The 27,305-nt window shown below is 50.1% G+C and overlaps 1 protein-coding gene and 1 long non-coding RNA gene across 2 annotated transcripts; one reads left to right on the top strand and one right to left on the bottom strand.

Moving 5' to 3' along the window:
• Positions 1-77: 77 nt before the first annotated feature.
• Positions 78-26,967, bottom strand: MIER2 (MIER family member 2). The gene is made up of 14 exons (XM_008150726.3): positions 26,938-26,967; positions 19,155-19,245; positions 17,737-17,879; positions 13,153-13,278; positions 12,407-12,530; positions 11,803-11,894; positions 11,288-11,357; positions 6,662-6,813; positions 5,983-6,064; positions 5,805-5,899; positions 3,593-3,717; positions 3,345-3,472; positions 1,475-1,904; positions 78-1,079 (listed from the first exon to the last, which is right to left on the bottom strand). Exons 1-14 carry the CDS (start codon positions 26,944-26,946, stop codon positions 1,058-1,060), a joined length of 1,689 nt encoding a protein of 562 aa, XP_008148948.2. The 5' UTR covers positions 26,947-26,967; the 3' UTR covers positions 78-1,057.
• LOC129149437 (uncharacterized) lies at positions 3,260-4,240 on the top strand. Its single transcript, XR_008556331.1, has 2 exons — positions 3,260-3,319; positions 3,981-4,240. It is a non-coding gene; the product is annotated as an uncharacterized LOC129149437 (long non-coding RNA).
• Positions 26,968-27,305: the final 338 nt, after the last annotated feature.

Here is a 27,305-nt window from a genome sequence, read left to right as displayed (position 1 = left end):
AGGGACGAGGATGACCTGTGGTTCCCCGGCACCTCCTCACACCCTGCCCAGTCCACCACGAGGCACCCACGGGGCTTCAAATAAAGTTTAATAAATAAAACAGCAAGAGATTCAAGGCAGTTTTCACTTCACAGTGTGGTCCTTGGTGGGGTGACAGGGAAGGTTGAGTCCAACTCTGCAGATGGGCTCGAGCCAAAACTCTCCTGGTGACACCCAAGGGCTGGGGAGTGCTGCCCTGCCCCCCCGGAGGACCCCACTCCAATTTGTAAACAGAAACATAAATAAAAAGAGGGAGGTGGAGGAAGAGACGGACCAGGACCCCAAACCATCTTGCTGGGGAGCTTCAACAGAATACGACCCGCAGGTCAGGGAAACAGGCTGGAGCCTGGCCCCTCGGCATTGCAGGTGACAGGGGTGTCAGTCACCTGTCTCTTGGAACCCATGAGGCTGCTGAGAAGCCCTGGGGTGGATAGAGAGGAGGCAGGTGGGCATAAAGTGCGGCTTTTCCTGAAGTGGACAGAGTGGGTGAGGTCAAAGGTGGGGCGGGGCCAACTTCGAGGTATATGGCTCTGTGCCCCATGGGGTTTGGCACCGAGTAGCAGCTGCCCACCGACCCCTGGGCTGGGGCAGCCCATGGCCCTGCCAATTGCGGCGAGACAGAGCCAAGCAGGTGCTGGGGGCTCCCTGGGCAGAGGCTGCTGGTGGGGGGGGGCGGCGTCCTGCCCTGTCTCCCCATCCCCCTGACGGGCAGGGATGCCTTTCTGTGCCTCTGCTGGCTAGAGGGGGCTGGTCCCTCTGCACCCAGCTGCCCAATGGGTCCCACGGAGGCGGCCTGCAGCCAGGCAGTGGTGCCAGGCGCTGAGGGTGCCGGGCTGTGTGTGGGGAGGGGCAGGGCTGATAGCCCTGCCACTGCTCACCCTAGTCCTTGAAGTGTTCTGAAGCAGAGATGGCGTTACCCGAGGCCCACGAGGAAAAGGGTCGGGAAGACTGACAGAGGCAGGCCCCACAGTGGCCCCAAGTCCAGTCTAGGCCACACACACCCGCTTGTGGCCAGGAATCAACAGGTCATCACGTTACAGCTGCAGTGAGGGGAGAGACCGAGAGAGAGACCAAGAAAGGGTCAGTCCAGTCCCACAGACTGCACGGCTTGAGCGCTGTGGGCCAAGCACATGGCTCCCAACCTTGCCTCCCCCAGCAGACCGTGTTTTCACGTGTGCCTGGGGAGAGCTGGTGGTTGGGGCAGGGGTGGGAGGAGACTAGCACTGGCCCCATTTGTACCTTTTTGGGTTTTGAACCATATGAATGTATTACCTAATCAAAAAAATAAAGCCAAATTAAAAGTAGAAAATAAAACTAAAGAAACAAACAGCCTGCTCCATGGGCCACACCCCCCTTGGGCCCTCAGGGCAGACCCCTCCCGCTCTCCTCAGTTTAGCCTGAGGCTGGGGGCCCCTAGGGTGGGGGCTGCACTCACTGTGACAGGGGCTCCGAGTGCAGCCCAGGGCCCGGGCACGCTGGGTGGGTAGCCAGGAAAGGATTCACGTCCCCAATGCCAATGAGTCCAAACTCAGTGACCGACAAGGCCACCTGTGCAGGGGCCACAGCTTCCTCGGGCTCTCCATCCATATCCACATGGCTGGAGACCGGGGGCAGCTCCTCAGGAAGGGCCCCTGGCAAGGCCAAGTCCACAGCCAGTCTCGAGCTGGTGCTGGGCTCTGGAGCAGCTGCAGCGGAGGGGCAGAAGGCCGGCTCGGCCAGGGCTGGGGGCTGCTGGGGCACGGGCACAGTTGGCGGGGTGTCCAGTTGCTGGAACAGACAGGGCCCTGGCTCCAAGGATGGGAGGCTGTTGGAGCCTTCCTCAGGTTCACCAACACTGCCAGTCATGCCGTCCATGCTCAGCGGCTCTAGAGGGGGAGAACACAGCTGAGGCCAGGCCCCAGCAGCAGCCACGCCCAGCCCTCCCAGGATCCACAACCATCCTGACTAAGGTGCATTAGCTTAAAAATCATACTTTTTGCCTTCAGGATGCAATATATGCAGGCTCCAGCCAAATCTCTGTCAGGGAAAGCAAAGCCTATGACCCCTCATCACTGATGTTTTCACACAAATACATAAAATACACATGAACACAAAAGAAACCAGTTATACTAAACTGTGCACCCAGGCTAAGCCCTGCCTTGGGAGGTTGTGACTCCTGTTTTTCAAACAGAACAGAACACAAGAGATTCAAAACAACAACAAAATGCTTGAGTGCACTTGCCAAGTCAAGGTAAATGTGATTTGTGGAGTTCTGTACACAGGGGCATCACAGGCAACGCCGGGATGGGTAGAGGTGGATGCCCTCCCAGACAAATCATGGAACCAACCAGATTCTGGAACCAGGGGCCAATCTAAACCCGAGTCCAGGAGACTTAGAGAGCAAAGGTCCTTGTCCTTCCCTCTGTGTTCACTTTCAGAAACTGAAGTAATGAACTGAGCCTTGTCTTGCTCTGGTGTAGCCCTGGGCCCAGGATGCTGGGGAGGGCTCAGATACCCCAAACCTCCCACATGCGGCTGAGGCTAAGCCACCCTCACCTGAGGGCCAGAAAGAAGTCCCCCAACCTAGGCCTGGGGAGAAGCCCCCTGACCTGGGACTCAGGGAGGAATCTCCAACCTGGAACCCAGAAAGGAGTCCCCTCAACCTGGGGCTCAGAGAGAAGCCCCCAACCACCCAGCACCCAGCGAGGAGCCACCTCCACAGAGGGCCCAGAGAGAACCACCCCCAACCTGGGACCCGGAAAGGAGCCCCCTAACCAGGGGCCCAGAGAAGAGCCCCCCTAACCACTCAGTGCACAGAGAAGAGCCCCCGACCTAGGACCAGAAATTAGCCTCCTCAACCACCCAGGGCCCGGAGAGAAGCCCCCCAACATGAGGCCAGGAGGGAGCCCACCCAACCACCAGAGGCCGAGAGGAGCCCTCTGACCTGGAGTCAGAAAGGAGCCCCCTCAACCATCAGGGACACAGAGAGAAGTCCTCGAACGTGGGGCCCAGAAAGGAGAGCCCCAACCACCCAGACCAGAGAGGAGCCCCTGCACCTACCTGGGGTCCAGAGAGGAGTACCACACCCCGGCCTGAGAGAGGAGCCAACCACCTGGGGCCCAGAGAGGAGGCCCCACTTTGGGCTGCAGGGCACTCAGTTCTCCATATGGAAAGCCAGCAAGCTCCTATGACAACTCACATGTGTGACCTCATGGGGTGAAGTGACAATGGGTCCCAGACACCTGCTCCTTAGTGTTCACTGGCACCGGTCAGGGTGCGTTACAAGGGTGCTCCCCCAAAGGTAGGGGCTCTCCCCATATTCTTACCTATATGCATCCGTGCCAGAGGGTCCTGCTCAAGGCTTAGGCCATCAGCGGCAGGGGGCAGGGGCGGTGAGGAGCGGGGACGGGCGAGGCCATCGGGGTCACTGCCATCTAGGTCCTGGTCTGTATCCCTGTGGAAAGATGGCACCATGGGGGGCTGCAGAGAGACAGCTGCCTCAGGCGGGAGGTGCTCCCTAGGACTCCCAGTCGTCCCCTGACCCCAGGTCCTGCTGGAAGCCCGCCACACATACGTGGTTCCTGATGGGCCGTACTTCCTCCGGCCCAGCCGCGTCTGCTGGGAGAAGTAGTCATAGCGCTCAGACTTCTTCCACAGGTAGTAGTATTCCACACACTCGCCCACAGACCTTGTACGCACCTGAGGGACAGTGTGGTGTCATCTGGGCCCCACACGCCCAGCTCCCTCCACTTCCCAGGGCAGCAGGAACAGGTTACAGCAACCAGCGCTCTCAAAGACCCTGCCTACACCCCCAGTGTCCTCTCCACCCACCTCCAGCCCCCATCTAAGGCTCACAGGCCACCCCCATGTCCGGGGCTCATCCTTTTGCCCTGAACATGGCACCTCAATCTCAGAGAGCTCCACTACCTGCTGTCATGGGACCCCATTCTTCTTCACTCTAGGTCCATGTGTCCAGTGTCCACTTCCCTTTCTCCAGACATCGCCAAGGACTAAAGTGTCCACCTCATCCCCTGCTCATCGCAGGCCCAGCAGAGGGGGAATAATGAGCCCTTGTGCAGACACCAGGGACAGAGACCCCACCTAGAGAGGACATGAAACCTGGCCAAGCCTGCTTTTTCCATGGAACATCACTAACATCCCAAGGGAGAGCTGTCTATGAGCACATGAAATGCCATTAAAGGACACATTGGGGCTTCATGAACCCCAGACTCAGGTCACATACACAGCACCCTAGAAAGATAAGGGACAGTGCAGCATGGAGCTGGATGCCACCTGGCAAAACCTCTTGGGGCATCTTCACTTTGGATGAGCCCCACAGCAAGGCCAGGGCTGTTACAGGTACATGTGAGAAACCTGCTGGTCCCCAGGATGAGGGACAGACAACAGAGCCCAGGGAAGCCTGGGAACCAGGGGGGCAGGCAGGACATACACGAGCTGTCCCCTCTTCCCAATGACACCCTTCTGCATCAGAGGTCTGTCTGATAGTGAGAGCGTCACAGCCTCCATGGGGCCAGGGTAGGTGCAAACTTAAAATATGTGTGGTAATCATGGGCAGGCATGTAGAAGGTAACGCATTTGAAGCCTCGGCTGCAGTGGGAATGCAGGAAATAGTGCACTGCATCAGGCCACCAGGAGCTGATCTGCCTAGAGCTGTGGTCGGCAAACTGCGGCTCACAAGCCACATGCGGCTCTTTGGCCCCTTGAGTGTGGCTCTTCCTCAAAATACCACGGCCTGGGCGAGTCTATTTTGAAGAAGTGGCGTTAGAAGTTTAAGTTTAAAAAATTTGGCTCTCAAAAGAAATTTCAATCGTTGTACTGTTGATATTTGGCTCTGCTGACTAATGAGTTTGACGACCACTGGCCTAGAGGATCTAGTGCCACCTGAAACGGTACTGGGCAGGTCAGCTGAGCATCCTCCTGTCCCCATAGTGGCCCAGCACAGATGGCTCACTTACTCCAACCTCCCAAGAGAGGACAGAGGCCCCGAATGTAAGCTAGGTTTCAGCCAGGCCCTGCTTCTCCACAAGCTGTGTCACCATGAATAGCAGGAAGGGGCCAGGGCTGCTTCCCTAGAAGGGCAAAAAACCACTAGGAGACAGGGTGAGGAGAGAGAGCCATGGCGAGACAAAGGGAAATTCAGACTCTGAGACAGAGTCATAGGAGCATATCCTGCCAGAGATCCAGGGAGAGGGACCTAAGTCTAGGAAGGACATGGGGACTCAGGTCCAGGGGAAGGAAAGTAGACTCAGGTCTAAGAAAAGCAGGTGGACTCAGGTCCAGGGGAGGGCAGGGCAGGGCCTTGGTACTCAGCAGCCCCTCTGGTCATGAGCATTTGTCACAGGTGGCAGGAGAGACCTATTCCTTTGGTTCGATCGAACTAAGAGACCCTTGTTCCCCCATGGCTAGAGGCTGAGAGTGGGGTCCAGGCTGGGAGTCCGCACTGCAGCATAGGCTCTGGGCACCGGTGGTGGAACTCTCTGAGACTGAGATGCCACCATGTTCATTTCCCATCCTGGAGCCTTCTTTGGGGGAAGGAAGTGGTTTGACAGAGGAGACTAGAATAATATGATAACAGGCACGTAGGCGTGAGAGGCGGAAACCAGGGCTTTAGCCCTCAGCTCAGAGGAGCCTCAAGAGCCTGGTAAGGGGAGTCACAATCTCGTACTGTAGGGTGTAGGGGCCATGAGCCCAGGCTCCTAGGTTCTTTCCAGCCCCAAGGAGGCTATGGTGCAGCCCAATGGGAGCAGGATGGGCTGTGTCCTCACCTTGTTGGCCTGGATTAGGTGGAAGTTTTTCCCGTGCACTCGGAAGCCATGCTCAAAGTTCCTACACTCCTCCTCACTCCAAGCACAGAGCCCATCTACAACCAGGAGGAGGCAGTGTGTCAGCAGTGCCCAGACCAGGATAGCTAGTAAGAGTGGGGTGGGCAGGCAGGGTGCTCACCTCGAATCACCTTCACATTAAACCGCAGTCTCCGCAGAGCCTCCTCCACATTGAAACTGCATTTCACCAGCTCATACAGCGCCTGGGGGAGTGAAAGCCTCTTCCCACCTGCTCACCAGCAGCAATAGCAGGAGCGTTTACCCCACCATTGGGGCAGGCATATGGGGGCATTCACACCACCTTCAGGGTGAGGATATTGGGGGTGTTTACCCTACCATCGGAGAGGGGAAATAGGGGCAATCATACCACCACCAGGGAAGGCATATAGGGGTGCACACACCATTTGGACAGGGATATTGGGGGGCATTTAATTCATCATCCAGTAAGTGTTATGGGGGTGTTCACCCCACCATAAGCTGTGGATATGGGGAGTGTTTACAACACCATCAGGGAAGTGATATGGGGTGTTCAAATGACAATCAAGATGGATATACTGGGGGCATTTACCCCATCAGGGCAGGGATGTTTGAGGCATATATATACATTATCATCAGGGCAGGGATATCCAGGGTGTTCACACCATTAGGGTAGGGATAATGAGGGCATTCACACCACTATTGGGGTGGGGCTATCAGAGCCACATTTACCTCACCATCAAGGTGGAAGCATGCGGGGGCCATTTACACCACCATCGGGGCAAGGATATGGGGGTGTTCACACCACCCAGCATGCTGCCTACCTGCTCACTATCTTTCACCATTTCTCCCTCTGGGAGCTGAGACCCGGTCGTCTCGTGCCATCTCCGCTTGACTGCCCGATACAGGAACTCCTCCACCTCCCTCTCAGGGAGGATGTTGGGGTCCCACAACAGCTGGTCTTCATTCTCATAAACTGTTTAGAGGGAGTGCCAGGGTCAGCAGTGGGCACAAAGTCCATACACACACCTCGAAAAGTGCACACTCCCTCTCCACAAGCATCCACCAGGTTGGCTGTCACAGCACCTCCAAAGGACAACTGCTAATTTGTATGTCCGGCTCTTGTGACCTGGGCCCATCCCTTACACACCCCTCTAGGCCAGAGGTGGTCAGGATAACAACAAAAGGTGGAAGCTGTGGGAGGCCACGTGGGTGCTTCCCAGCTGGGAAATCCAAGGCAGCCTCCTGGAGGAGGCAGCAAGTAGTTTGGGTTGAGGAAAGGGGGACTTCTGAGCATGGCCTTAGGGGAGGGAGTTGTAGGTAATGGATTCAGAAGGGTAAAGCCATTTACACAGTTTGCAAGTCTTGAACAACAGAGTCCAAAGGAAGCTGAGTGAAGAGCCTGGACTCAATGGCAGTGAGTACCTGGGTCCCAGTGGTCTTGTTTAGGCAACAACCACTCTAACCACCGCATCCTACAAGCCACATATGAGTGTACTTTGCCCAGGGAAGGGGAGTCCTGCCCCATGCAGGCAGTGGGTTGGCAACCTCTAGCTGGGGAAGGACCCAATGGGGAAGAGACAGAAGGGAGATCTCAGGGCTCAGCCTAAAGACCCCAGAGCCAGCACCTCTTAACTAGGGAAGAGTCACAGGGACCACAAACCAAACAGCCCAGTTCAGTGGCCAGAAAGTGAAAAACACACTAAGAAAAATGGCTCCTGTTGGAATGTCTCTGGTTGGGAAATTGACTGGGAACCAACAACTCCTGAGAACTACAGAAGCAGTGACCTCTCCCAATGCAAGAGCCCCTCCATACTGATGCAAGTCCCAGCCTGGACCAGGGTGGGTGGTCCAAGAGGACCACAGGCCACTCGCTGGAAAAAAAAAAAAAAAAGCATCATCCTGCAACCATAGCCCTCCACCTGCCCAGCATGTGAATGTGAGAGAAAATCTGTGGAACAGAAGTTAATCCACAAATGGCTGGAAATCAGAGTTAGGAGACAGGACTTTAAAGAATTACATGGACTTTCCAGGACTAGAAAATACAACCTGTGAGTTTATGAACTCACTGAACAGCTCTAATAGCAGCTTGGATATAGCAGAAGACATGATCAATTAAATCGAAAAGAATTTAATAAAAATTAAAGAGAAGGAATTAAACTGAATTTAAAGAGAACATAGTTAGGGGATGAAGAAGACAGTCATATGTATAACTGAGTCATGGAAGAAATGGACAAAAAATGGGACAGAAGAAAATCTGAAGAGACAATGGCCAAGAATTCTTCAAAACTGATGCATGACACCAAACGCCAGATCACAAAAAGTTGGGACAAAGCCAAAGAAAACCACATCTGGACTCATCTGGTAAAAATGCTAGAAGACAAAAGAAAAATGTAATCAACCTACAAGGAAATAATGAACAAGATTTCCAACACAAACAGTAAGACAGGTATCTGACTTTTACACAGAAACAACAGATACCAAAGACAATGGAACGAAATGGTTCACATGTGAGAAGAAAAAGCTGGCAAATCTAGAAAACTAGACCCATGACAATACTCTTCAAAAGTGAAATGAGCCCTAACCGGTTTGGCTCAGTGGATGGAGCCTCGGCCTGCGGACTCAAGGGTCCCGGGATCGATTCAGGTCAAGGGCATGTACCTTGGTTGCGGGCACATCCCCAGTGGGGGGTGTGCAGGAGGCACCTGATCGATGTTTCTCTCATCAATGTTTCTAACTCTCTATCCCTCTCCCTTCCTCTCTGTAAAAAAAAAACAATAAAAAATATATTTTTTAAAAAAGTGAAATGAGCCCACCAGTGTGGCTCAGTGGTTGAGCACTGACCCATGAACCAGGAGGTCACTGGTTCGATTCCCAGTCAGAGTACATGCCCAACTTGCGGGCTCTATCCCCAGTAGGGGGCGTGCAGGAAGCAGCCAATTGATGGTTCTCTCTCATCGATGTTTCTATCACTATATCCCTCTCCCTTCCTTTCTCTTTAAAATCAATAAAAACGTATTTTTTAAAATGTGAAATCAAGATTAAGACTTTCCAGAAAAACAAAAGCTGAAAGAATTCATCAACATCACAATAAATATTAAACAGCCAGTTCTTTAGGTAGGAGGAAATTATCGCAAATGGAAGCTGGAGGGAGTGAACAGTACTATCCCGGCAGTTGTAAAAAAGCATAAGGAATATCTGGCATGAAAACCACAATGTTGTCACTGTGGCACATGCAGTTCCTGCAGAAGCAGCAGTAGCACAATGGGCAGGACAGATGAGGTGATTAGAATGCACTTATCTAAAGCAGCAATTTTCAGCCTTTTTCCTCTCATGGCACACATAAACTAATTGCTAAAATTCTGCAGCATACCAAAAAATATATGTTTTGCCAATGTGACTAAAATAAAGTATACTGTATAACTTTGACTTATTCACACCCGACAGCTATTATTTGTGTTGGCTGTTGCCATTTTTTTATTTGACAATCTAAGGGAAATGAGATCAGTGCCCCCAACTAAATATCCAAGTATTGATGTTTTAAAAATTCTTGTGGCATACGGTAGGATAATCACTGAAAAGGTAATATAAAAATTAAAACTTATCATATCAAAGAAGAAGAAAAAATAGAATAAAACTACTTGACTAATCAAAAAGAAGACAAGAAAAAATAAAGGGGGAGGAAACAGATGAATAAGGAAAAAACACATAGAAGATGGTAACTTATCCCAACTATTTTCACAATTGCATGAAAATAGTCCAAAATGTAACTGGACTACATATTCTGTATTAAAAGGCAAAAGAGAATCACACTGGATAAAAAAAAAAATTAGATCCAAAAATATGCCATACACAGAAAATACACTTCAAATATAAAAACACAGAAAGCAGCATTTACAAAATAGACTAAATACTGGCCATAAAACAAGGCTCAACTCGTTTCAAAGGACTGAAATCACAGAGTATGTTCACTGGACTTCAACTAGAAATCAGTAACAGTAGGATAACTAGGAATTCCCCAATGTTTGGAAATTAAACAGAATGCTTCTAAAACACCCCTGAGTGGGAGAAGTTATCACAATGTGAACTACAGAATAACAAACTAAAATGAAATAAACTATGAGGAAAGAAATACAGATAAAAATAAAAATGAATTAAGTAGCCATCAGACAACAGAGAAAAATCCTGATAAAGGGCAATAAAAGTAACAAACTCCTAATAAGTCTGATCAAAAGGGACTGAAAAGGAGAAAATGCAAATTACCAATATCAGGACTCAAAAAGGGTACATCACTATAGATCCTACAGACATTAAGAAGATAGGATATTGTGATATTTTTTACAATAAAGTTAACAACTTACTAGTGGGATAAATGCCTCAAAAATGCAACATATCAAAACAAACAGAAACTCTAGATAGAGCTATATTATTAAATATACTGAATTTGTAACTAAAAATCTTCTTCCACAAACATGAAACTAAAGTAAAACCCAGGCCCAGACAGCTTCACTGAGGAATTCTTCCAAACATATAAAGAAGAAATAGTAACAATCTCACACAAATTCTCCGTGATGTTAGTAAAAGGCACTTCCCAGCATACCTGACCCCAAAGCCTACCAAGGACAAACACAAAATAAAATGACAGGCAGTGTCACGGCAACAGACAAGCTAATTTACAAACTTACATGAACATGCAACAATACAGGGAACATGACACACAAGATGCACATGCCACACACATGGATCTAATCCTTTACCCAAACTGCCTACAACAAAGCAAGCACATCCCATCACACCCATGTCCCAGCCTCTGCCCTGGGAGGCCATACCCTTTACTAAGGGTCTCTGTCTCCCTTATCTGTCCCACCTTACCCCCTACCCCCAACCCCACCCCCAATCCTGGGTGCTGAATCATCTGGGAAAAGCCTCCTGAGAAAAGAGTGCCAGCCCCGAGCCTGGGGCAAGAAAAACAAGACTCAATAGGTAAATGACTTCACATCCTGTTTTCTTCACCTGTAAATGGAGGCAACAATTCCTACCTTAAAGAACAAAAGCCTCTACAGACAGACATACAAATATCAAGTCCAGGTTAGGGAGTACCCTGAAAGACAAAGCAGGACAGAGGGACACTGGTTTCTGGAGGATACTGAGACAGGACACAGACAAGGTAAAGGAGAGGCCTGTGGGATAAGTGGGGAAGAGCATGGGTGCCCAGAGGAAAAGTGCAAAGCCCTGGGCAGGAGGCAAGTCTCCCTTACTTCCTCCTGCCCACTGAGCACTCTGCAAACCTGCTACCCATAGCTGGCACAGGGCAGGCACCTGAGCCAGCCTGAGCCCCTCAGAAGATTTGGGAACTAGGTCTGACTGGATGTGCAGCAAGTTCCTTCTTGACTGGAGTGGGGTTTTCATCTTCTTTTCCCTGTCCCCACCATGATCCAGGCCCCACTTACTCTTCTCACCATGTCGGTTCAAGTGCAGATTGCTGAGGTCGGCTTGGAACTGAGGCCCAACCATAATCTCCTGCAAAGGCAAAGGCCCAGGAAAGTCAGGGCAGGTGGGAGGCCCAGCCACTTTTCAGAGCCCAGGGCTGTGTTGGTCTTTGCAATCTTTCCACAGATGCCAAGTCCTATGGTCTGAGAATGGGAGGCAGAGACCTGGGTGTGTGTGGGGGTGTGAGTGACCGTTTGTCTCCATCTACTTATCCATCTGTTCAGTATAGCCAGTCATGTGTCAAGGGGATGAGACCCGAGGACCCAGGTGTCCTGATGCCCAGCTCAGAGCACTCAGGACAGGACCTTGGGGCCACATCCCCGGGCCAGCCAATGCCACAGCAGCACGGGCTCAAGGTCCCAACACCACGATCAAGTCCAAAAGCAGCCCACTTCTCAGAGGCTGTGCATTTGTCTCCGCCCAAGGACCAAGCAGAGACCCACGCTGAAGGTACTGCAGGGTCAGGGCCACATACCTTCTTACATTTGTTGGCAGGAAGAGGGTCCTCCTCAGTGTCAGACGAGGTGGAAGAGCCTAGCTCTTTTTCTGTGCCAGTCAGGAAGCGGGCTTTGGGAAAGGGGATGCAGGTGAGACACATCTGTGGCACTGGGTAGCTCCCCAGCTAGTGGATCCCCAGGTCTTCACTGCTGCAGCCTCCACCCCACTCTCCATCCACTTGTCCCCCACACCATGCCACTCCTGAGAAGAGGCATGTCCCAAGACCTGGCCAGATGACAGGTGCCCAATGGGCAAAGGTGTGGGGATTTGCTAACTGCCAGCTGTGAGCCCCCAACACCTCATGCTGCTGGGACACTGCCCCCGCATCTGACAGGCCTTTTGGTTCCAAAAGCTATAGGAATCAACATATTCCCTCCTCCTGTAAACTAAAGCCAGCCAGTCTCAGCTCACTGGCCAGGGAGACGAAAACCCCAGAGAGGCTCAGATAGAAAACAGGGCACCCCAGAGGCACCATCCATCTGAGTCTGAGTCATTTGCCCCGAGTAGCCCAGGGCCCCCCATCTGCATCACTAGAGCCTTGCTCGACCCAGCCCAAGCGGAGGAGCAGGCAGGACACCTACGTCCACTCTGGCTAGGGAAAAGGTCAGAAGCCTCGTGGGAGGTAACAGATGGGGTGAGATCATCGGCCGAGGACTGTGTCTCTTCCTCTTCTTCCCCTGAAAGCAAATCCTTCGCTATTTGTTCCTTTTAACAAAAAGTAAAGAACATTTTTGCAGTTTGTTTTAACAATCTTCAGATAATACTAATAACAACAGTGACACTAATTTGATGGCCCTCCCCCTGGGAACAGCAAGGGCTCACATGGGGCTGCTCTTCCCACTTTGCAGATGAGACTAGGGGCCAGGGCAGGGCAGCCAGGGTGCCAGCATGGATGCTTGTGGTCCCTGAGCCCACACCCTGCAGTCTAGAAAGGGATATCATCTATGCCTGGCTTGGGACGGTTAGAGCGCCCAGCCACTGCTCTCTCCTTGTGCATTTGGTTTTCAACTTTGGTAATAAAGCCCTCCTCCTGGCACCACCCCTGACCTGTCAGGACTGGACTCAGGACCTCACTCATTCTCTTCCTTCCCAGCTGCGTTTCTCCAGCCCAGTCTCCACTCTGCCCCGCTTTTGGCCAGTGGTCAGTCTTTTCATCCCAGCTCCCTCTCTGTGGCCACTCTAAACCTGAATGCATCAGCTATGACTCTGGGGAGCAAGAGAGTCCCCTCTAAGAAGTAATCGAGGCCTCGCACTTCTGCTTTTCTGAGGCCTTCATGCCTGCCCTCCCTAAATCTTCCCACGAGTTCCAGGGAGAGACCCCACTCACCTTGTCCAGGGTCATATCTGGGAGGGTGGCTGTGGCATCGCTGCCCTCACTCTCCCGCTCCGAGATGGGGTCTGATGTCTCATAGCCATAGAGGGCAAGCAGCTCGTCAAGGGGCATGTCACTGCTCTGAGGGGGAAGAGGGCTGTCAGGAGGGGCTGTTCTAGGCGTTCTGCTTCCCCTCCTCCTGTCTGAGCCCCGTCAGCCACCACAACCAGGGCCAATTTGTCACATTCTGGAAACTCACCCCAGCCAGACACCAGGTCCAGCCCTTTACCCAAGGACTCCCTTACAACCCCAGGATAGCACAGATAAGACACCAGAGCCCAGAGAGGTCAGCTAGTGCTCCAGGTCACCAGCCTTAAAGGGTGGAGCCAGGACTGGCCTCAGTCCACACTGCACTGCCCAGAAACGCTTCCCTGCTCAAAAGCGTTCAGACTTGATTCCAGGAAGGCAAGGATGGCATGGTATCTGGAAATCTATCAGAACTCATGACATCAATAAATCAGGAGGGCAAAGACATATAAATGTCTGGACAAAGGTGGAAAATGCATCTGGTAAAATCCAACATGCACCTGATTTTATAAAGCACTCAGTACACTAAGTAAAGAGATAGATGCCCAATCAGTATGACAGAGATGCTGTCAGCCCTCACGGAGCAACAATGCACAGCCAGAACAACCCCAGCAAAGTCAGAACAGGAAGGCAAGATTGGGAACACCAGAACTACTCACACTGTTTTCTTTTTTTTTTAATCCTCAGCTAAGAATATATTTTTCATTGCTTTTTCAAAGAGAGTGGAAGAGAGGGAAGGAAAGAGAGGGAGGTGGGGAGAGACAGTGATGAGAGAGAGACACGACTGGTTGCCTCCACACAAGCCCCAACTGGGGCCGGGGATCAAACCTACAACTCAGGTACATGACCAGGAATTGAACCTGCAACCCGTTGGTCCATGGGCTGGCATTCTAACCACTGAGCTCATCAGCCAAGGCATACTCACACTGTTTTGATACTTCGAGCTCATCCGATAGAATAAAAGGGAAATAAGACATTTATTTATTTACTAGAGGCCCGGTGCATGAAAATTCATGCACTGGAGGGGGTGGTCCCTCAGCCTGGCCTGCCCCCTCTCACAGTCCAGGAGCCCTCAGGGGTAGGAGTCCCCATCACACCTCTGCTGCTACTGCCAGCAGCGCAAGCCTCAGAGAGCCCTGGTTACCTGAGCTCAGGGGAAGGCGACGCCCCCATCACACCTCTGCTGCTGCTACTGCCAGCAGCGCAAGCCTCGGCGAGCCCTGGTTACCTGAGCCTCGGGCAGCCATGGGCGGCTGGGCAGCCACCATCTGAGGCTTGCCTGCACTTCGGGCCAGCCCTGGGCGGCTGGGGGGCTGAGGGGACTGGGGGACTCTGGAGGCAGGTGCATGGAGCAGCCGGGCCTGCCTGGAAGCAGGCCCAGCCTTGCTGCATGCCTGCTGCCCCGGGGAGGGGGACTGGGCACCACCATCTTGTGGCTGTGGGCGCCTTCATCTTTGAGGGTGGGGCAATTAGCATATCGCCTCCTTATTGGCTGTGGGCGTTACCATCTTTGAGGGCGGGACAATTAGCATATTCCCTCCTTATTGGCTGTGGGTGCCACCATCTTTGAGGGTGGGGCAGTCGATTAGCATATTCCCTCTTTATTAGAGCATATTATTAGAGCATATATAATCCCTGTCCAGGATTTTTGTTTTTTTAATCCTCACCCAAGGATAGTTTTCCATTGATTTTATGAGAGTGGAAGAGAGAGGGAAAGACAGAAAGAAACATTGTTCTGAGAGAAACACATCAATTGGTTGCCTCCTGAACAAGCCCTGACCAGGGCCTGGGCAGGGGAGGAGCCTGCAGCCGAAGTATGTGCCCTTGACTGGAATCAAACCAGGGAACCTTCGGTCTGAAGGCTGATGCTCTATCCACTGAGCCAAACCAGCTAGAGCTGGAAATAAGACATTTAATTAATAGAGAGAAAGAAAGAAAAACTATTACTACCTTCCTCTCCAGTATTGCTTTTAAATCGGTTTCTCACCCTCCTGTAAACCTCTACTCCTTCTGACCACACTCTATTCTGACCCCAGGGGTCACTGTCAGCCTCCAACCTCCTGAGCATTCCTTCTCATTCTTTCTGGAGTCAACTTCTGCCCTGCCCTTGTGCTGGTACTTCCATTGCTGTGAAAGACCACCCGGCTTCCTCCCAGCCCTTCCTCTAAACCAAGTGCTTATATGACGAAGGATCATTTTGCCCATCACAGTTTCTAATTATGCATTGGTTGGAGGGGTTCACACAGTGGCCCAAAGATGCCCAGGTTCCCTGGGATCTTCATACCACTATAGTGCCATTACTTCCGTCACTTGCGCTGATGCAGCAGTCAATGGTTCCTGGACAGCGTCCTGCAGTGAAGGCAGGAGCACAAAGTGTGTGAGTTGCCAATGCGTGTTGCTTACCGCCACCCACTCAGTTTTAAAAAGATGCTAGTTTCAATTACAAATATCCTGTAGTTCAGTGGTTAGAGCGTTGGTCAGAGCACCAAAGGGTCACAGGTTTGATTCCTGATCAAGGGCATGTACCTGGGTTGCAGGTTCAATCCCCGGTCCCGGTCCCGGTTGGGTCACATGCAGGAGGCAATCAATTGATGTCTCTCTCACATCAATGTTTTTCTCTCTCTGTCTCTCTCTCTTTCCCTTCCTCCCTCCCTCCCTTGCACTTTCTCTAAAAAAATCAATGGAAAAATATCCTCGGGTTAGGATTAACAAAAAAAAAATGGCAGGCAGACAACAACAGTCTGTCAGCTGGTACCAGGCAGACATCATCTCAGACACAAACTAAGTGGGAAGCTACTTCCAAAGAAATGACTGCTGTGATTGCTGTGAGAGTAAAATGAGCTTTTAAGCAAAAAATTCCAATTTTGGAAAACATAGATCTGACAATGTGAACTTGATAATTCCCACAGCCTCTGGTAATAAGTAATACGAAATGAAAGGGTTTCTGCTTTTAACTTAGTTTTTAAGAAAATCTAGACCTAGGTATTCTGCTAATAAATAAGCTGATTTAGGTGTGAAAGTTCTGAGAAATTTTAAATTCATGTAGAACTTTAAAAAAAATTTTTTCTTTTTTGAAGAGAAGACACTTGTTTTGGTTATAAGAGCAAATTGGCACCAAGTGATCCATGACACCAAGCTAAACAAATGCCCGATGGTTAGTCCTTAAAAAAAAAAAACACCCAGTACTTAAAGACGTCTCATAAAATCAGTGTAGGTACTGTTATGGACTAAATGTTTGTGTTTCCCCACCCCAAATTCATATGTTGGGTGCCTAATCCCCAACCTGACTGACTATATTTAGAGATGGGCCTTTATGGGAATACTTAAAGTTAAATGGGATCATGAGTGTGGGGCCCTGACTTCTGATCTGATAGGAAAACTCTCTCCCCTCCATGTGAGGACCTGGTAAGAATGCAGTGTCTGCGCACCAGGAAGGGGCCTCCCCACAAACAGTCCTGTAAGACCTTCATCTGGGACTTCTGGCCTCCAGAACTGTGAGAAAATAAATGTCTGGTGTTTAAGCCCCCAGGTCTCTGGTATTAACAAATGTGTGTTTTTAGATTTTATATTGTAAACTGTCGACGTGTGGAAGATCTACTTGTTAGAAAACCAGGGTTTTACAAACATGTCACCAGTGCAGAGATGACAAGGTCACACCTGGGTTAAGATCCACACCAAGTTCAAGATTATTGGATTGTGACATAACCAAGTACAGGAAGCTCACTAGATATGGCTACAGGGGAGAAACCAAGATGGCGGCATAGGTAAACACCTAAACTGCTGCCTCGCACAACAATTTCAAAACTATAGCTAAAAGACAAAACGGACATCATCTAGATATGGCTACAGAATCTACTTTGCAATCGCCCTTTACAAAATGACTAGTTGCTGAATTTTGGTCCAGCATCAAAAAATAACCTTAACTATCTAAAAGGTTGTTAAAATCTCCACCCTTTTTTCATGATCATCTGCATGAGATCAGATTCACACTTCAACCAGAACAACACATCACAACAGACACATCTGCCAGGACAGCAGCTGGATTCTCTTACACTGTTCCTACATTCAGAGATTTACACAAATGTAAAACTATTCCACTCTTCCTAAATTTTATTTTTGTTTTGGAAAACAGTTATTTTTTCATTTTCATAAAAATCTGTTATTTCTATTAACAATGGGCTTACTGCATCATCAAAGCTGCTTGAGATCCTCAGTAACTTTTAAGAGGATGTGGAGTTCTGAGTTCAAAGAGTTTGAGAATGATAGGTTTAATGTCCAGCTACCCCACTACTCTATAACCCTAGAGCCCCTTGAAGGCAAGACAAGCTGGCCTGTCCCTTGTGACCTCAGCTTTTAGCACAGGGCCTGGAGCTTTTGCAAACAGATGTGCAAGTAGAACTTGTCATTGCAGGATCTGAGCAGCATGCAGACCAATTCAGCCAAAAGAAACTGTGGAGTTTGCCCAGCAGGGCTCCACCCACATGGGGTACAGGGCTCAGCTGAGCCAAGTACCTGGGAAATGAAGTCCTTGTCCAGCTCCTCCTCAGGCTGTGCTGGGCGTCTTGTGGTCCCTTCACACTCCTCCCGGATGCCGTAGTTCTGCGAAAGGATCTCTGCGAGGTTGAACTGCTGGTCTGCAGAGCCCATTGACACACCTACAGAGGGGACACCACCTGCATCAGCTCCTCACCCCATCCATCTCCATGCATATATGAAAGGCGTGTATGTGCATACATGTGCATCAATGCAGCTGTGTTAGGCTGTACATGTGCATTTATACACATGCACACGTGTGTGGGCACATGTGCCTGCATGTGTGCTTGTGGTGGGGCCATGTGCACATGAGGCGGTATGCATGTATGCATGCATTGTATACCTACATGCATGACATGTGTTCATCTGAATGTGTGTGCACAAGTACATTTACTTTTGTGTGCATTATGAGGCTGTGTGCATATGTGAGGCTGTGTGTGTACATGCATGTAGTCAGCAATGTCAGTCTACAATGTGGGAACTCCCAACAGAAGGACTTCTGACAAGAGCACATCTGGCTAACTGCACACAAATTCTAGGCATTTTAGGGATGTGTTTTCCTGACCACAGATGCTTGCGAGGGTCTGGGGAGAGAACAAGTGAACAAGGAAGAGACAAGCCCCAAATGAGTCAGCATGAACAGAGCACAGGGACCCAACAAAGCTGGCTCCACACCTGGTTCCTGGTGCCTGCATGGCTTGGGCAAGGCCTTCAGCTCAGAAAACACAAGGGTGATGCTATACACCCACTTCTGGGAGTCATTGTAGACACAGTACAGGGAGAATGCCAATGAACAGCATGCAACAGGCCCAACAAATGCCAGTCCCTTCTTCTCCCTCTTCACCACAGCAGTGTCCCATGCACGGCCCAATGGGTGGTAGATGTTACCAGATTTTGAGTTTTCCCAAAAGAGCCAAGATGTGTCCACTGCTATCTCTCCATGATTGGTCTTCAGTAAGTTGAATTTTACAAACAAAATAACGAAGTCTCAATCAACCCAAGTCATGGAGCCATGAAGGCCAAGGCTGGTCCTCCAAGTGAGTCCAAAGCACACAGCAGCAGTAGGAGGAGTATAGGGCCAGGCGAGTGGGGGCAAATAGCTAGCTCAGGGAAGGTGCAGGGCACCCAAGGATGGTGCCCACTCAGCACCCATTCTACCTCCCTCAGCCCTTCCGTTTTCCTTCAGCCATGACACAGGCACTCTGATCCTCCCCCGGGTAGCCTGGCCCCCAATATAGAATGGGAAACAGAGTCCTGGCCACTCTGTCTGTACCCCTGTCCCTGGACTCCATCTGCACAACGCCTCTGTCTTGCCAGGCTGAGCAAGGTTCTGTCTCTTACAATGACAGTGGACCTGACAGCCCCGGGCAGGAGGAAGGTAGGGGCAAAGGAGGCACCTGCTGTTGTCGGTAATCCGGGCTCCCTTGGGCACAAACTGTGAGTAAGGCAGGAGACCACTTGAGGGCTCTGCCTCTCCAGCGAGGAGGCCTGCAAAGAAAGAGAAACAGGGTTAGTTCAACCAGCCTAGAACCCACTGAAAGCAAGCCTGGCTCTCTGAGTGGCCTCATCTAGACTCTGTGGGATAACGCATGCGAGCTGCTTCCAAGAGCTGAGGAGGGAACACTGATAGTGGAACTGGGCATGCAGCTGCTAGAAGTTACTCCCCTGCTCCTAAGTCAAGCACATGAGGATGCACTGAAGCAGGCTTATACAGTAGCTCTAAACATCAGAACTTCAATGCCCTCATCTCCAAGTGGGAAAACAGCACCCACAGGGGACTGTGAGGAGCCTGGCAGCCAGTGCCTAAGAGTGGTTATCACCCACCCAGGACACAAGAACCAGATAACCTAGGCTCACACACAGTCCTATTGCACACACCCAACAGGCATTCACTGACCGCCATGCCTGACACGTGGCCCATTACACAAGGGTCCCAGCATTCAAAAGGCAAAATAGCCACTCTTGAGACACCTAGAAATTCCTCTAAAAGTAAGCATAGAGTTATCAAATGACCCAGCATTTAATTCCACTCCCAGGTACATACCCAAGAGGACTGAAAACATACATCCATACTAAACACGCATGTTCACACATTAGCATGATTCACAAAGGCCAAAAGAAAAAGCAACCCAAAAGTCCTACAGCAGATGAATGGATAAACAAGATGCTGTCTATACACACACTGGAATATGACTCAGCCATGAAAAGAAGTGAAACACTGATAGATGGATAAACCTTGAAAACACAAAAGGCCACACAGTATGTGATTCCATTTATGTGAAATGTCCAGAACAGGCAAACCCAGAGACAGAAAGTGGACTCATGGTTGCCCGGGACTGGAGAGGGGGGTAGGATGACTACTTTTGGGGTGATGAAAATGTCCTAGAACTAGATAGAGGTGACAGTTTTAAAACTTTATGAGAATATTATAAACCACCGAATTCCACATTTTAAATGGGTATATTTTGTGGTATAATAAAAACCTCAAATTTTTTTAAAAGGTCAACAAACTAGGAAAAGAATGGAAACTACTCATAAAGAACCCCCTGAGGAAGTCCAATAACACCCCTTAGTGGTGAAAGGCACAAGACAGGAATGCCCGCCTACACCATGTCTGTTCAAAGTAGCACTGGAGGTTCTAGTCAGGGCAAGAAAATGGAATAGAAGGAATCCAAAATGGAAAGGGAAAAGGAAAGCTATTTCTTTTTGCAGACAAAATAATCTTGCATAGATGGTACTACAGAATCCACTAAAAACTTATCTGAACTAATAAATAAGTTCAGCAAGGTAGCAAATTACAAGACCAACATATAAAAATAAATTTTATTTTCATATATTAACAATTAACAAGCCAAAAAGAAAATTAAGGAAACAATTCCATTTACAACAGCCTCGACAAGAATAAAATACTTAGTAATAAATTTAGCAAAAGAAGTTAGAAACTTATAATCTAAAAAGTGCAAAACATGTTGAAAGAAATTAAAGAGCTAAGTAAGTGGAAAGACAACCTATATTCATGGCTCAGAAGACTTAATACGGTTAAGATGTCAATATTCCCCAGCTGATCTACAGATTCAGTGTGGTGCCTATCAGAATCTCATCTGGCTTTTACATGTCTACTGCCAAACAGATTCCAAAAATAGCATGCAAACTCAAGGGGCCCAGAGGAGCCAAAGCAATCTTGAAAGAGAACACTCCTGTTTTCAAAATTACTACAAAGCTACAGCAATCAGAACAATGTGGCACTGGCATAAGGATGGGCATTTAAATCAAAGGAATAAAAATGAGAATCCAAAAATAAACCCACATATTTACAATCAATTGAATTTTTACAAAGGTGACAAAACAATTCAATGGGGAATGAACAGCCTTTTCAACAATGATGCTAGGACAACTAGGATATTCACATGAAAAAGAACAGAATTGAACACCTATCTTACACCATATACAAAAATTAACTCAAAATAGGTCAAAGACCTTAAAGATGAGAGCTAAAGCTATCAAACTCTTAGAAGGAAACATAGGGATAAATCTTTGTTACATTGGACTAGGCAATGGTTTCTGAGATAAGACACCAAAAGCACAAGCAACAAAAGAAAAATTGATAAACTGGACTTCATAAAAATAAAAGACTTTTGTGCTTCAAAGGACATTATCAAGAAAGTGAAAAGACAACTCAGAATGGGAAAAGATACTTGCAAATCATATAGCTGAAAAGGACTTGCATCTAGAATATATAAAGAATTCTTACAATGCATTAATAACAAGATAACCTATTTTAAAATGGGTTAAGGGTCTGAAAAGAAATTTCTCCAGAGATACACAAATGGCCAGCCAATAAGCATGTGAAAAAATATTCAACATCAGGGGAAATCAAATAAAAAACACAGTAAGATACCACTTCAAAACCACAGAATAACTATGACTAAAAAGACAGAACAAGTTGTGTCAGGAAGAATGCAGACCATCCAGGAGGGAATGTAAAATGGAGCAGCCACTTTGGGAAACAGTCAACAGTTCCTCCAAAAGTTACTAGTGTTAACCAGCAATTTCACTCCTAGGGGTTCAGAGTATGTCACCCCAAAATACACCACTCTGGCATAAGGATTATTTCAAGCAGAAGACAACTGAGAAAACCAGACACAAGATGAGCTGAAAGCAAAACATAAACTCCTGTGAGGGTGCCCCCCAAAACCATGAAGAGAGCCCCCTTATCACTGGGGACAAGATGGCATCAAGAGAGAACCTGCACACACAGACCTTACTAACGCGCCTGAATTTCCAATAGTTCCCCCATGTTTACCTTCCCACAACTTGATGCCCTTAGGAACTCAGTCCTTTTCCTTTGTCGTCACTCCTCTAAGATTTACTGTTCTTTTGTTCAGATGCTACTGAAGCCCAAATCCTCACCACCCCAGTTACTGGTCACCTCGGTTCTCCCATGTGACGGGCACTACTTGTTTCACTCTTGTTAGTTAGGCTGCCTTTCGTCAGTTTAAATCACAGGAACCCCGAGATCAACCAAAGGACTTGTATGCATGCATATAAGCCTAACCAATGGACACAGAAAAACAGAGGGGTGAGGGCATGAGTGGGGGGGCGGGGGGGGGGAGCAATGGGGCGATAAGGACACATACGTAATACCTTAATAAAGAAAAAAAATTTTTTAAATTATTTTTAAAAATCACAGGAACCCCAAGGAGAACCTAGGAGAGTAAAGGGACAAAGTTAGGCTCCTCCCCTGTGATATCCAAGAGAAAAGAAAACTGTACATCTACCCTGAAACCTGCATATAAACATTCATAGCAGGACTTCTCACAATAGCCAAAGGTGGAAAGAACCCTAACGTCCATCTGCTGATGAACAGAAATAGCAAACAAAACAATGAAATATTACTCAGCCATGAAAAGGAACGAGGCCCTGACACTTGCTACCACATATGGGCCTTAAACACATGATGGTCAGGGAGAGAAGCCGACACAGAAGGCCACAAAGTATGTTATTCCATTTATGTGAAATGTCCAGCAGAGGCATCCACAGAGACAGAGAGTGGGTTCATGGGTGCCAGGGACAGGGGGAGGAGGATGGGGAGTGACAACCAAGGAATACAAGTTTCTTTTTGGGTAATGAAAATGTTTTAAAATCAATTAATGATAGTTGCACAACTCACTGGATTGTACACATTAAAACAGGTGAATCATACATCAATAAAGCAGTTTGCAAAGAAAAGGAAAAAGGAAAAAGATTAGAATATTTACTAAAATAAAGTTTTAAAATTTAGAAAAAAACTTTAGAAAGAATTTCCAAACTTTCTTCCCTCTCCCTACCCTGACTTCCAGTGCAAGCCCACCCTCAATGGTGGGATTCCCACAGGCTGCACTTTCCCTGTTCACAACCATCACAATTCCAGCAGTCACTGCTCCTTTTGCCAAGATGGAAAAAGAAAGAGGATGGGTAGCTAGCTAAGGGCATTCTGGGTAAAAAACGGGGGGGGGGGGGCGGGAAGGGGGAGAGAAGGAAGAAAGACAGCATTCCAGAGACTTAGTCCCAAACAAGACGGGGCCGCATAACCTGGTGGCCAGGCCAGGTCTTTGTGCACGAAGGAGGTACAAAGGAGGTACAAGCTGATCAGCAGGAAGACTGCCTGTCTGGAGGGGGACAGCCTTGACTCCTCAGGCTCAGAACAGCCCTTCTTCCAGGTCTGCATCTAACTGCTACTTAGCCCCTCCAGGTTTAACCCCCCGTGACATTGTGACAGATCCAATTCTCCAAGCTAGTGTGCACCCCACACGCTCTTCCCATGTGATGCTAATATGCTGGCCTCCCTTCAAGAGGTGGGGTTCTGCAGTCCCTCGCTGTCCGCAGGGGTGGGCCTGTGACTTTGGTGGGAGGGGTGCTATGTGACTTTTTAGGTTAGGCGGTAAAATGCAACTCAGATTCCACCTGGTACCTTCTGAGACAGTCACTGTTGGAACCCAGCTGCCATGCTGTGAGGAAGCCCAAGCCACACAGGCCACAAGTAGGAAAGCTTTCCTTCCAGCCCCAGCCATCACCTGACTCCAATCACATGACTAACTCCGAATGAAAACTGCCTAGCTGAGCCCAGTCAACCCTCAGAACTATGAAACATAATAATAAAATGATAGTTAGAAAAAACTGAGTTTCACCCTGGCCGATTTGGCTCAGTGGATAGAGCGTCGGCCTGCGGACTCAAGGGTCCCAGGTTCGATTCCGGTCAAGGGCATGTACCTTGGTTGCGGCCCATCCCCAGTGGGGAATGTGCAGGAGGCAGCTGATCGATGTTTCTCTCTCATCGATGTTTCTAATTCTCTATCCCTCTCCCTTCCTCTCTGTAAAAATATCAATAAAAAATATTTTAAAAAAGAAAAACTGAGTTTCCAGGTGACTCATTTCACAGCAATAGTTAAATGAGACATCCTTCACCCACACCAGCAAAGGTGGTCGGTCCCACTGCATTGCTCCATTAGACCAGCATTTACAGAGTGCTTCCTCTGGGCCAGGAAAGGCAGTAGGCACTGGGTGCATGGAGGTCAATCAGAAACAGGTTCTGCCCATCTCCACCCACATGAGTTACTAGTCTAGTTGGTGACACAGATACAAACAAGTGGATATGCACAGTATTAAAGGAGAAAACAGGGTGGGGGCCTGCACAACTGGGGTCAGGGAAAGCCTCTGAGGGCATCTCTAGGCAGGGCCTGTGGAGCACTGGAACAGCATCGTGGTAGCTGAGTCCCTCCAGGGTGCAGAGTACACAAGAAAAAGGAAGGAGCCAGGGGGTCGGCGTGGGTGACAGAGATCTGTGGGGACCACACCACCAGGCGGGGACCCCAGGAAGGGGATGCACTGCATCCAAAGGATAACGAAAGCCATGAGGGGGTGGGGGGTGGGGCGTTAAGCACAAGAAAATGACCATGTACTTAGGTATGAGGAAAGCAGTATGAAGCACCCTGTCTACTCTCAAGCACCGCCTCCCCTCTCACAGTGCTGACAGGGTACTGATGGCTACTCTGGAGATGACAAAAAGCAGTTCATCCCGATCAAGTGCTCACTGCTAGGGAACACATCACCATTTTCATCAGTTAGACAGCTGGTTATCAGTGATTTTATGAGGTTCAGCTTCTCTGTGCAAGCCCCTGTGGCCAGACCTCATGCAACCTCTTGCTCTTGGCTCTTCCCATTTCAGAGATTAGGAAATTGTGGCTGAGACGTTCAGTAACCTGCCCCAAGTCACAAAAGAATAAGAGGCTCCACAAGGCTCCTAGGCAGAGGCTGGCCATGGCTCATCATGTCTGACATTTGCACACTTGTTCCTTTATTGACCAGCAGCCTCCAAAGCCCTTTAGGACCATCACTGTTGGGTTTCTACTCACAGCCAGGCCCTCCCACAAAGCCAGGCACAGAGGGGACCCCACATGTAGGCTTCCTCCAAGGAAACCAACTCGAATTCACTCAAAAGGGCACCACCCCAAACTGTCAACAGGGGTAACAGGAGCACCCAGGGCAACTGGCTGCTGTGAGGGTTCCAGAGCTTCAGCATTGAGCAAGGCAAAGTCAACAGCCCAACCCAGCAGCAATCAAGGCAGGCTGGCTGGGGAATCTGGTCCTTCCATCCCCGACACACAGCTATCTTCCAGGCCAAGACTGCTGCCCAAATGACAGCTGGTGCCCAGGAAGACCACCACCCATGCCCCTGAGCCAAGAGCACACACACACACTCACTCAACCACCCCGCCTCCCTCCAACCCGTAAGGCCAGCCACTGCCCCCATGAGGCCTGTTTCCCTAAATGCCCCTGAAGAAAGGAGGATGAACTCTCTGAGACCCCTTTGGACTCAGGCACCCAGCACAAGGCCAGAACTGGCTGGAGAAGTCTAGCCTTGCACCCAATTGCCCACACCCTCTTTGGCACAAATGCAGAGCCTCTTGCTGCCCCTGAGAAAGTCCCTGGTGGGAAAGAATGGCCAGCCCTGCCCTCCACAACACCTGCCCATGTTCTGCTAAGACAAACACTCAACGTGATGCCATGACCAGGCCGAATATCCCACAAACTGCTGCACCTCATTGAGTGAGTACCTTCCTCCCTGTTGGCCTCAGTGGCACCACCCACCCATTCGGTGAGGACCACTTGCAGAGTCTGTGGACCTGTTTGGCAGGGGCCTTAATTTCTGCGTCCCCAGAAGGAATCATCATGCACTAAAAGTCCCATTTACTGAGCCCCTAGCAGGTGCATTACCTCATTTCATCCTCACTAGGGTCCTAGAAGGCGAGAGCAGGTCCACACTGTCTTACTCAATATTCCAAAGTCAAGAAACCCCAAAAGTGAAAGTTGTTCGTCCCTGCTTTGACCTGACAAGAAGCTCTTAGGTGTCGCTCTTTATCCCAGACGGCCTAGGTGAGTTTGGTCAAGCATCACAGTTCCAAACTCCACAGATAGATCCATAAATCGGAAAAACTCGGAAATCCTCAAAATATATCAGGCCTCGAGGATCTGGGGTAAGGGTCTTGGGCCTGCTTTCCCGGACCGAGAGAAGAGGCTCCTAGAAGTAACTTCGAGTCCCCAGTAAAGGCTGGTCTAACTCTACCCGCCCTGAAGAAACCTATGCATCCCACCTCACTCCCCGTGCCGAGTTCGAATCCCGCCCGGCATCTGGCGGGAGGGCGGATCAGCGGCGCCCCGCACCTGGGGGCTCGAGAGCGGGATGCGGCGCTGGGTCCCAAGCAGGGTCTGGGCGGGGAGAGCGTGGCGCGCGACCGCGCGACCAGAGAGTGCTCTGCAAAGTTGGTCAAGGCAGGGGAGGGACGGCACGCGCACCGCCGGGCCAGAGGAGGGAGGGGAAACCCCGGCGCATCTCCAACGCCCCCTCCTCAACCCCCTCCCCACTCCGCAGCCCCCGCCAGCGCCACTGCTCCTGCACATGCGCACTGCAGCCCGCGATGTGGCAGCCGGGGAAGGGGGGGGCAAGGGCCGGGGGCGGCTATCGACGGAGCCCCGCGCCCCTCGGGTCCCAATGGACGCAGCGTCCTGGGTGACGCCTCGCATCCTCGGAGCCGGGGGAGGGGCGAGTCTCTGAGCCCAGGGCCCCGACGTGGCAGAGGTCCGGCGGCGGGGAGCGCGGGCGCGCGGAGGTGGGGGGCCGGCTCCCCCGGCCCGCTCACTCACCTCCGCCATGGCCGTGTGTGCGCGGGAGGCGGTGGCCGCACCGGGATCCCCGGATACGGAGCCGCGGGCTCATTGGCTGCGGCGCCTTGGAAGGCGGGGTCTGGTGTGGGCGTGGCCTGTGAGGGCGGGGCGCGGGCGGGGCGTAGTAGGTGCGCGGACGGGGTTGCGCGGTATGTGTGCGGGGGCGGGGCGGGCTCGCGAAGCCTGGGTTTGGGGTCTCTGCCTCGGCCTTGGCTTGGGACGTGGAGGATGCTATTAATAAAAACATTGATTCTTGATAACAACACCTGTGTAGGGAGCTTTGGTCGCATTTCCTCCTTCCAATAGCTTCGCTAAATACTGTAAGTACCCTGGTGCTACAGGTGAGG

This window comes from Eptesicus fuscus, chromosome 6 (genome assembly GCF_027574615.1).
Source record: "Eptesicus fuscus isolate TK198812 chromosome 6, DD_ASM_mEF_20220401, whole genome shotgun sequence".
Lineage (NCBI taxonomy): Eukaryota > Metazoa > Chordata > Mammalia > Chiroptera > Vespertilionidae > Eptesicus > Eptesicus fuscus.
Note: the sequence above shows the minus strand (reverse complement) of the source record. Positions and strands in the feature narration are given on the sequence as shown.